At 41.0% G+C, this 10,407-nt stretch overlaps 1 protein-coding gene across 1 annotated transcript; it reads left to right on the top strand.

Annotated features, from left to right (window-relative positions):
* Positions 1–923: 923 nt before the first annotated feature.
* LOC138950138 (uncharacterized) lies at positions 924–9,842 on the top strand. The gene is made up of 3 exons (XM_070321889.1): positions 924–1,366; positions 8,338–8,906; positions 9,192–9,842. Exons 1-3 carry the CDS (start codon positions 1,249–1,251, stop codon positions 9,474–9,476), a joined length of 972 nt encoding a protein of 323 aa, XP_070177990.1. The 5' UTR covers positions 924–1,248; the 3' UTR covers positions 9,477–9,842.
* The last annotated feature ends 565 nt before the right edge of the window (positions 9,843–10,407 follow it).

Below are 10,407 nucleotides of genomic sequence, written 5' to 3'. Positions count from 1 at the left end.
GTGTGTGACACCTGCACGAACTAGAGCTTTTCGAACAGAACATTCTCATTTCGACTGTATTTACACGGGTTCAGCGTGTTACTATAATTTTCTACATAGTACTGGCATTTTGTCAGTGAACACTGGTTTTTTACGTGTTGAGAACGTAAAAGGAACATATTTTGAGTGAAGGCTCGAGGGAGGTGGAGAGTTTATACATAAACAGGCGTCTGAAACTTATACTTTTGTTGACTCTATTTAATTGTATGCCTGCGAGAGTGGATCGTGGTGTGGTTAGTTAATTAGTAGTAATTAACCGGTTCATAATCACCTTGAGTGATATATTGAAACGTGACATCCTTCCTCCTTGTTAACGCATGATTTTTGTGTTAATTCTTGGGTCTCACAAGAGGGGTACCATTGCACAGCGATGGCGCTCCACTGCTAAAGGGAGGCCACTAGACACTGCAGTAAAAGCGGGATAACCGACCTTTAAATGACGATGATTGTCCACTTTCCTGCAATTACGTGGTTTAGACTTATACTTATATAATTATACTCCATTGACCATCAGTTATTGCAACATGCGTTGTCGGATTCGGAGCGGCTAAACGTGTCACCGCGCCAACGTTGAAAGTCTTGATAAGGCCAACAAAAAAGATAGGTGTGGTTAAGGTAACATAGCCAAAAAAAAATAGGGTAGGAAGGTAGGCAATCACTTTTTTTTTATTTTTTTCTAATGTGTACAAATTAAACCTACTTGACAGGGAAATAAGTGTACGACTCGAGCGCTTTCGCTTTCATTGCGTTTTCTGCACTCGGTTTTTTGTTGTTGTTTTTTTGACAAATGTAAAAAAAAGTTATAGGGTCAGCCCCTAAAAATAGGGTAGGTCGGGTTACCGTAACCATACCTATTTTTTTTAGGCCTAACTAGCCTAGGCCCACGTACGGTTACAGCGCTGCTTCGCGTTACGTCACGTCAGCTTCGCCGTTGACAGTTCACAGCAGAATTGTTAACTTGCGGGCAGAAGTAGGGTGAGTCCGGTTTGACTGACCACAGACTGACCACATGAATGTATCTGGGCTCACTATAAAACCAATAGCAGTAATCTACTCACTAAACCTTGAAAGGCTGGTTCGAATTCGACGGTACACTGACAAGTTCCTCAACCTGAATGTTGCTTCTGTTGTGACACACACAAAAGACAATACAGTAAATAGTTATTAAAAATAAAAAAATAAAAAGTCAAGGCCAGTGATCAAACTCGGATGCTGTTGGTTGTCAAAGGAAACACGATGTTGATGACGAGTGCTGTGCTTGTTGTGTTACAACTGGCAGCCTTGCTGGATGCATCGGCCATTCGGTCAGCTCAGAGTGTGTCTGCTGGTGAGTTGAAAATACGTTGTCTTTAATCTTTGTGTTCGCGTGAAGAAATCTTACCTACTATGTAACTTCTCTCCTGTATGCGTTAGCCACTTTTTTTCTGTTTCCATGTCTCTATCGTTCTTTCTTCCTCCTCCACCCCTATTGGATGTGCTAGTTTTGTCATAATTTATTCCTTGCTTGGTTTGCTTGGACTCTGATTTAGAACCAGATATTTCTGAAGTATATTAGTGATATTAGGCCAAAAAAAAAAAAAGTCTGTTTACGGTAACATAGGCCAAAAAAATAGGGTCGGTAGGTCGGGATTTTTTTTTTTTTTTTTTTTCCCAAAAACCATATTTTTACGTTATTTTGCCAAAAAAACCGAGATTTTTTTTTTCCCAAATGCCAAAAAAAAGTCTAGGGTCGCGTGAAAAAACTAGGGTCGGTCGGGTTACCGTAAACAGACCTATTTTTTTTTTTTGCCTTAGTATATTAGTTATGTTATGTCCGACAACATACCTGTGTGATTCTCCAACAACGTAGGGCACGTAATATAAGCGTTCGCTTTAGTTTGTGTCCCTATTGTTTCTCATGTTATGATCGTGTCATGTGTAATTGCATACAACCTTGTTTAAACCAAGTCATCTGAAACAGAAAGATTGAGTTTGTGTCCCTATTGTTTCTCATGTTATGATCGTGTCGTGTGTAATTGTATACAACCTTGTTTAAACCAAGTCATCTGAAACAGAAAGATTGAGTGTGTGTCCCTATTGTTTCTCATGTTATGATCGTGTCGTGTGTAATTGCATACAACCTTGTTTAAACCAAGTCATCTGAAACAGAAAGATTGAGTTTGTGTCCCTATTGTTTCTCATGTTATGATCGTGTCGTGTGTAATTGCATACAACCTTGTTTAAACCAAGTCATCTGAAACAGAAAGATTGAGTTTGTGTCCCTATTGTTTCTCGTGTTATGATCGTGTCATGTGTAATTGTATACAAAATTAACCTTGTTTAAACCAAGTCATTTGAAACAGAAAGATTAAGTTGGTGTCCCTATAGTAACTTTCTCATGTTATGATCGTGTCGTGTGTAATTGTATACAACCTTGTTTAAACCAAGTCATCTGAAACAGAAAGATTGAGTTTGTGTCCCTATTGTTTCTCATGTTATGATCGTGTCGTGTGTAATTGTATACAACCTTGTTTAAACCAAGTCATCTGAAACAGAAAGATTGAGTTTGTGTCCCTATTGTTTCTCGTGTTATGATCGTGTCGTGTGTAATTGTATACAACCTTGTTTAAACCAAGTCATCTGAAACAGAAAGATTGAGTGTGTGTCCCTATTGTTTCTCGTGTTATGATCGTTTCATGTGTAATTCCATACAACCTTGTTTAAACCAAGTCATCTGAAACAGAAAGATTGAGTTTGTGTCCCTATTGTTTCTCGTGTTATGATCGTGTCATGTGTAATTGTATACAACCTTGTTTAAACCAAGTCATCTGAAACAGAAATATTGAGTTTGTGTCCCTATTGTTTCTCATGTTATGATCGTGTCGTGTGTAATTGTATACAACCTTGTTTAAACCAAGTCATCTGAAACAGAAAGATTGAGTTTGTGTCCCTATTGTTTCTCGTGTTATGATCGTGTCATGTGTAATTGTATACAAAATTAACCTTGTTTAAACCAAGTCATCTGAAACAGAAAGATTGTTAACATTCCACAATCAAGCATAAAAGAAGAAATTGTATTTAAAAAAACCCAGCGGTTTCTAGATCATCTTTTGTAGAACTCACAAGCAGAAACACTCTGCAGCCAACAGGTATGTCACATCGTTCAAGGTTTCGTTTCTTAGGTGCATTTTAGTTGTAAGTGGACGAACTTTAAGCAATATGGCCTTTTTTCCAGATCCATGATGATAAATATAGGTGGTATGACATTAGTCCAATGTTAGCATACTAGACTGGAGATTTTGTTTCGAACCGGTGAAAAATCTCCTGTTCCCTGGAGCGCCATTGTTGTTTCCAAAACAAGCATTGACAGTATTTGAAGATTCGTGCGCAGCTAAAATTAGACCGTACAGTGAATTTTGACGAGTTTTTACCACGAGTGCGCATGCTCAGATATTTACACAACGTTTTAGCTCTTCAAAGCGCATGCTCAGATATTTACACAATGGTTTCCTGGGGTTTTCCACAGCTTTACACCACCTTTTACCATATATGGAAATTAAAAATGACGCGCTTGGCCATATAAGGAACATACATTGCAATCAAAGAGTGTTCTAAAAACAGAATACTACATGGCTTGCTGTGTTGTACCAGCTTTACACGAGCTGCTTTTTCAAATATTTAAAAACTCGCTTTGGCTCGCAGTTCAATATTAAGATAAAGCAACTCGTGTAAAGCTGGTACGACACAGCAAGCCATGTAGTGTGCTCTATTCCACTGGTTAAAGAGCGTACATGCACGCATAAAGACACACCTGGTCATTAGACCACAAGTTGCTGTACAGCCCAGTGTGTTCAAACACAAGAAAATCAGCTTGGCAATACTGCAATCACTCATCCATGCACACCGTGGCTCACACCACCCTCCTTGTTCGTCTCTGTTGTTCATGTGAGCAAATCTAGCGCGATATTGCTGAGTACGAAATAACTTTGGCATGATAATTTTTTTGCGCAGCCGCAGAAACAAGGAAAATAAAATCTTGAATGAAACGATGACCAAGGGTAGTAGGTTTTTGTGTTTTTATTTCTCTCTCAAGGTCATGAGGCTATATCTGTGGAAGCATGTTTGTGAAACGTTGCACACATATTGTGATCAAATCCCTTAATAAGCATGCACACCTGCATACATGTCAAATTTGACTCTGTGGCGTTACCAATGTTCACAAAGTGTCAACGGAAAATCGTGTCATTCAACGTCTTTTCAGGATCTGTTTACACAATTAAACAAGTCGCGTGAAGCGATAGAAAAACATTTAGTCAAGATCAATACTACAAACCAGTCATCGCCGATACTACATTCAGATAGTCTCGGCTAACCATACCGACGACAGAGACGGGTCACGCTCACCTCCGCGAAGCACGCGTCCGTAGTACTTACTGAACCTATTTTCTTTCATTCTGAGCATATTTTTTAGAGTTAAAATGACATATCTATTGATGTTTGAATTTATGAGAAGATGAGAAATACAATGCAGACATTTTTTTTATCTTCTTCTGAAAATTCGATTTTAATGACAACTTTAATGAGCAAACTAATTAACTAATTGTTAAGCTTCCAAGCTGAAATACAATCCCATAGTCCGGACTTCGTCGAAGATTGCTTATCCAAAATGTCAATCAATTTGGTTGAAAAATAAAGGTGTGACAGTGCCGCCTCAACTTTCACAAAAAGCCGGATATGACGTCATCAAAGACATTTATGAAAAAAGTTAAAACATTGTGTGAGGATCACACCCAGGAACTCTCATGTAAAGTTTCATGAAGATCGGTCCAGTAGTTTTCTCTGAACCGCCCAACGCACACACACACACACACACACACACACACACACACACACACACACACACACACAGACACACACACACAGACACACACACACACACACACGCACGCACGCGCGCACACACACACACACACACACACACACACACACACACACACACATACACCACACCCTCATCTCGATTCCCCCGTCTGTGGTAAAACATTTAGTCAAAACTTTAACTAAATCTTAACAAGTCGCGTAAGCAGTAAGGCGAAAATACTACATTTAGTCAAGCTGTCGAACTAACAGAATGAAACTGAACGCAGTGCATTTTTACTCCAAGACCTTATACTCGTAGTCAGTCCACCGCTCGCGGAAAAGGCAGTGACATTGACATGCCAGAATAGCGCGGGAGTGGTTGCGCTGAGCATGCAGGATAGCACACTTTTCTGTATCACTATTCTTTTTAACTTTCTGAATGTTTTTGAAATCAGGAACCGTCAAGAAATAAGAGGAATTTGTTTTTAAATCGAATTCGAAACTTTAATTTTAATCATAATTTGTATATTTTTAAATTTCAGAGCTTGTGTTTAATCCGAATAGAACATATTGGTATGTTTTTAGAATTACAATTTTCAGAGTTTTAATGACCAAAGTCATCACTTAATTGTTAAGCCTCAAAGCGGAAATGCCAATACCGAGGTACGGCCTTCGTCGAAGATTTTACCCCCCGCGGGTTAGGGGGAAGAATTTACCCGATGCTCCCCAGCATGTCGTAAGAGGCGACTAACGGATTCTGTTTCTCTTTTTACCCTTGTTAAGTGTTTCTTGTATAGAACATAGTCAATGTTTGTAAAGATTTTAGTCAAGCAGTATGTAAGAAATGTTAAGTCCTTTGTACTGGAAACTTGCATTCTCCCAGTAAGGTAATATATTGTACTACGTTGCAAGCCTCTGGAGCAAATTTTTGATTAGTGCTTTTGTGAACAAGAAACAATTAACAAGTGGCTCTATCCCATCTCCCCCCCCTTTCCCCGTCGCGATATAACCTTCGTCGTTGAAAACGACGTTAAACACCAAATAAAGAAAGAAGATTGCTTAGCCAAAATTTCAATCAATTTCATTAAAAAAAATGAGGGTGTGACAGTGCCGCCTCAACGTTTACATATGACGTCATGAAAGACATTAATCGAACAAAAGAAAAAAAGGTCTGGTGATATCATGCCCAGGAACTCTCATGTTAAATTTCATAATGATCGGTCCAGTAGTTTACTCTGAATCGCTCTACACACAGACACACATACACCACGACTCTCGTAAATATAAAAATGATACACATACAAAATAGGATGTTTGTCACCGTCCTGTGTAATTCGTAGAGGCTGCGTTGTGCAGTTTTAGATTGATTGCATATCAACTGCAGCTACCCATGACAAATACCATAACAAAACAGGATTTCTTGACGTTTACCAACCGTGAGGCCGCTATCTTTCCCACGTTAGATCTGCCTGACTGCGCGGCAGATTTAAACGAAATGGACATGCCCTTTTACACACTTTGATGACGTCACTTTCAGCAGAGCGTCGAGTGACGTCATAATTTCCATTCATGAGATACCATGTATGAAGGTAGGTGTAGCTTTGACAGAATTCTCGGCTCTAGCCCTCTTGCCGAACCTGTAGAACAAGACTGGTTGTCATCATTTTCACGAGTTTTCATTCACAAGCACCTGGGAAATAAATCTCATGTTCCCCGGGGAATAAATCCCCGGTTACCATAGTTGCAGGAAGCCCTATTACATGGATAATCAAAAGCAAACCCAATAGAAACGCTCGAGGATTCTTCGGCTCTTTTCATTGGCGTTTCCCCAGACCTAAACAGACGACACTGCTTCGCCAAGTTCCAAATACGAACTGGCAAACTGGCAAATGTAAACACAAAAACAAAACTACCTCATCAAAGGTCATACATTTATGCTTTATCGCAAACAAATGAAACCTATCGATTTATGTTTTATCTTCTCACAAAGTCATGGAGTGCGTGTATCTCTGTTTGGAGAAACACGAACGTCAAGTTTAAGTCAAACCAATTGACCCCTGACACACACATTTTGACCCGTGCACAAGACGTTGTATCGATAAACTAAGCGCAAATAAAAAAAATAATAATAAAAAAGCAAAGAACATAGCAACAAGAAATGAAGACATCTGACAAAGCCGAGCAAGCAGAATGACAAGTTTAATGAAAAACAGAGAGGCAATGAGAAACAAGATCGCGATTTTCTTTCCTTCGCGGCACGACGCAAATCGTTTGTGTCCTTTGACCCAATTCGTGCAGTGCTGCACGATGCAAATCTTCTGTGACCTTTGACTCAACGTAGCTTCAATATTCGATTAACCGAGGGGTGGAATACCGAGAGGGGCAGGGTGGTAGGGCGATGGTGAAATGTAATGAAGAGACACGTGTAGCAATAAGAGAAAACCGATTCTGCAATAACACAAACAAGAAACAAAAAACCAACACTGACCTATATGAATATTTAATCAATAATATGATCGTCTGCGTTGCAGGTGTGCAAGTGAAGGGTTGGGGGGGGGGGGGGGTAACTTGATCATTAATTTGTGTGTGTCAGTGTTTGTGTTCATGGACTGATTGTGAGGGAGGGGGAGGGTGGGGTGGGGTGTGTTTCAGGTTTTGGTGTGGGTATGACACGAGCAAAACAATACCCACACCACAAAATCTTGGAGGCAAAAAACACTCGCCGTCGCATCATTTTGTCCGCACAATATTATATGCACCAACAACCGGAAAGAAAGGTGACAATGGAAAAAGACTCATCTTTGCTTCCTGCGATTCCTTGCCCCCGACTCGAACGTCGAACGATAATCCACATAACAGATCTGTTGTGAGATGGTCAACGCTGACTGTGCAAGCAAATCACCTCGTTTGAAATACGACAATCCCATCGCTCGAATGCAACGTGTGGGCACTATCGTCTCAAAGGCGCTTACTGTTGGTTTCACACACCACTCTTTAGTCGGAACCTACAGAACTTCGCATCCTCAAACCTGACATACTTGTCTCAACATTATAATCTCAAATCACACACAGTAAGTTGCTTTCGCACGCCAGCTTTGAACAACGTGCTGGGGCCCCGAACATGCATTATAATAACAGAACTCGCGTTTCAAACCATGGCTCCCTGTGTTGATTTTTCACTTAATGTTGAACCACCAAAATGACGACAAAAACGATGTTTGATGGTTTGTTGCCAGACCAGCTTTTTTGTCGGTCCTCGGTGGGCATATCGACTTTTGTTTCATATTCATTGACCGCGGCCTTCGGCCTTGGTCAATAAATATGAAACAAAAGACGATATGCTCCCCCTCGGACCGACAAAAAAGCTGGTCTGTCAACAAACCATCAAACATCTTATATTGTTTGCATAATAATTTTTATGTATTTACTTGAGAACTATATTGGCTGTATTGTATGTAGGGGCGATGACCTTCGACCCCATGACGTCAACACCGGGGCACGTCTTCAGCACAAGGGGGCGAGCAGACAGCGACCGCAAGGAACCCGACTACATCGCCATCGCCAGCACCCCGGATGGCAATCACCTCCTCCTGGTCGACGACGCTAACAGGAAGGTCAAGGTCATGGCGGTGACGTCATCAGGGGTCGCACGCGTCACGTCTGACGTCAGACTGTCAAAAGAGCTGTGGGACATCGCCCTCCTCCCTGACGGCATGGTGGCCGTCACTTGCTCCCAGGAACAGTTCATTTACCTGTTACGTCTGCAGGGTGACGTCATTGAATACACGTCACGATTCCGCACGGAGAAGAAGTATCACGGCGTGGCGGCAGGGCTAGACAACGACACGCTGCTGGTGACGTCACGCGACTATCTTGACGTCATTACGCGTGACGGACGAGTGGTGGAGAGCTTCTTCGTGTCGCAGTTCCGCAGGCCGGACTACATGTGTTTGTCCGGTGGTAATGACGTCATTGTATCTGACTGGGCGACCCAGGAACTGTACCGTATCAACGCAAGTACTGGGCAGGTGTGTGTGTGTGTGTGTGTGTGTGTGTGTGTGTGTGTGTGTGTGTGTGTGTGTGTGTGTGTGTGTGTGTGTGTGTATGTGTGTGTGTGTGTATGTGTGTGTGTGTGTGTGTGTGTGTGTGTATGTGCGTGTATGTGTTTGTGTATGTGTGTGTGTGTGTGTGTGTGTATGTGTGTGTGTGTGTGTGTGTGCGTGTGTGTGTGTGTGTGTGTGTGTGTGTGTGTGTGTGTGTGTGTGTGTGTGTGTGTACACGTAAAGCTTGACACGTTTTCTCTGCACTTCAAGGTAACCGAGACAATGAGCCATCCAGATATGGAGACCCCTCACCAGGCTGTTGTCGACAAGGGAGGCAACTTATATGTGGCCAGCCGCGGCTCCAAGAGACTCATGGTTCTGTCTCCTGCCGGAGAATGGCGGACACTGCTCCAGGGTAAACGTAAGATGCCTACCGGTGTCAGCGTCACCACTGATGACGTCATTGTCTCTTGGGCCGACGTTCAAATTACAGAGGACATGGACATGAAGAGTTGGAGCATCGTCAGGGGCTACTCAATGTCTGACTTCAACTGATAGATAATGACGTAACATAAATAATTGACCGGGAAATGAGCAGTGCGAACTAATCGGAAATGCACCAGAATTTTCAGACCCTTAAAAATCGTTCTGTTTATATTTTCGAAAAAACGTTTGGTATGTTTCAAAACTTGTTTTTTTCTCAGTAACGTTTCATTAAAACCGTTGAGATCCATGTATGGGTGGTCGATTGGTTGTTTCCTTTTTATATTTAGTCAAGTTTTGACTAAATATTTTAACATCGAGGGGGAATCGAAACGAGGGTCGTGGTGTATGTGTGTCTGTCTGTCTGTCTGTGCGTGTGTGTGTGTGTGTGTGTGTGTGTGTGTGTGTAGAGCGATTCAGACTAAACTACTGGACCAATCTTTATGAAATTTGACGTGAGAGTTTCTGGGTATGAAATCCCCCAACGTTTTTTTCATTTTTTTTTATAAATGTCTTTGATGACGTCATATCCGGCTTTTCGTGAAAGTTGAGGCGGCACTGTCACGCCCTCATTTTTCAACCAAATTGGTTGAAATTTTGGTCAAGTAATCTCCGACAAAGCCCGGACTTCGGTATTGCATTTCAGCTTGGTGGCTTAAAAATTAATTAATGACTTTGGTCATTAAAAATCTGAAAATTGTAAAAAAAAAATAAAAATTTATAAAACGATCCAAATTTACGTTTATCTTATTCTCCATCATTTGCTGATTCCAAAAACATATAAATATGTTATATTCGGATTAAAAACAAGCTCTGAAAATTAAATATATAAAAATTATTATCAAAATTAAATTGTCCAAATCAATTTAAAAACACTTTCATCTTATTCCTTGTCGGTTCCTGATTCCAAAAACATATACATATGATATGTTTGGATTAAAAACACGCTCAGAAAGTTAAAACAAAGAGAGGTACAGAAAAGCGTGCTATCCTTCTTAGCGCA

This window comes from Littorina saxatilis, linkage group LG16 (assembly GCF_037325665.1).
Source record: "Littorina saxatilis isolate snail1 linkage group LG16, US_GU_Lsax_2.0, whole genome shotgun sequence".
In the NCBI taxonomy this organism is placed as follows: domain Eukaryota; kingdom Metazoa; phylum Mollusca; class Gastropoda; order Littorinimorpha; family Littorinidae; genus Littorina; species Littorina saxatilis.
Note: the sequence above shows the minus strand (reverse complement) of the source record. Positions and strands in the feature narration are given on the sequence as shown.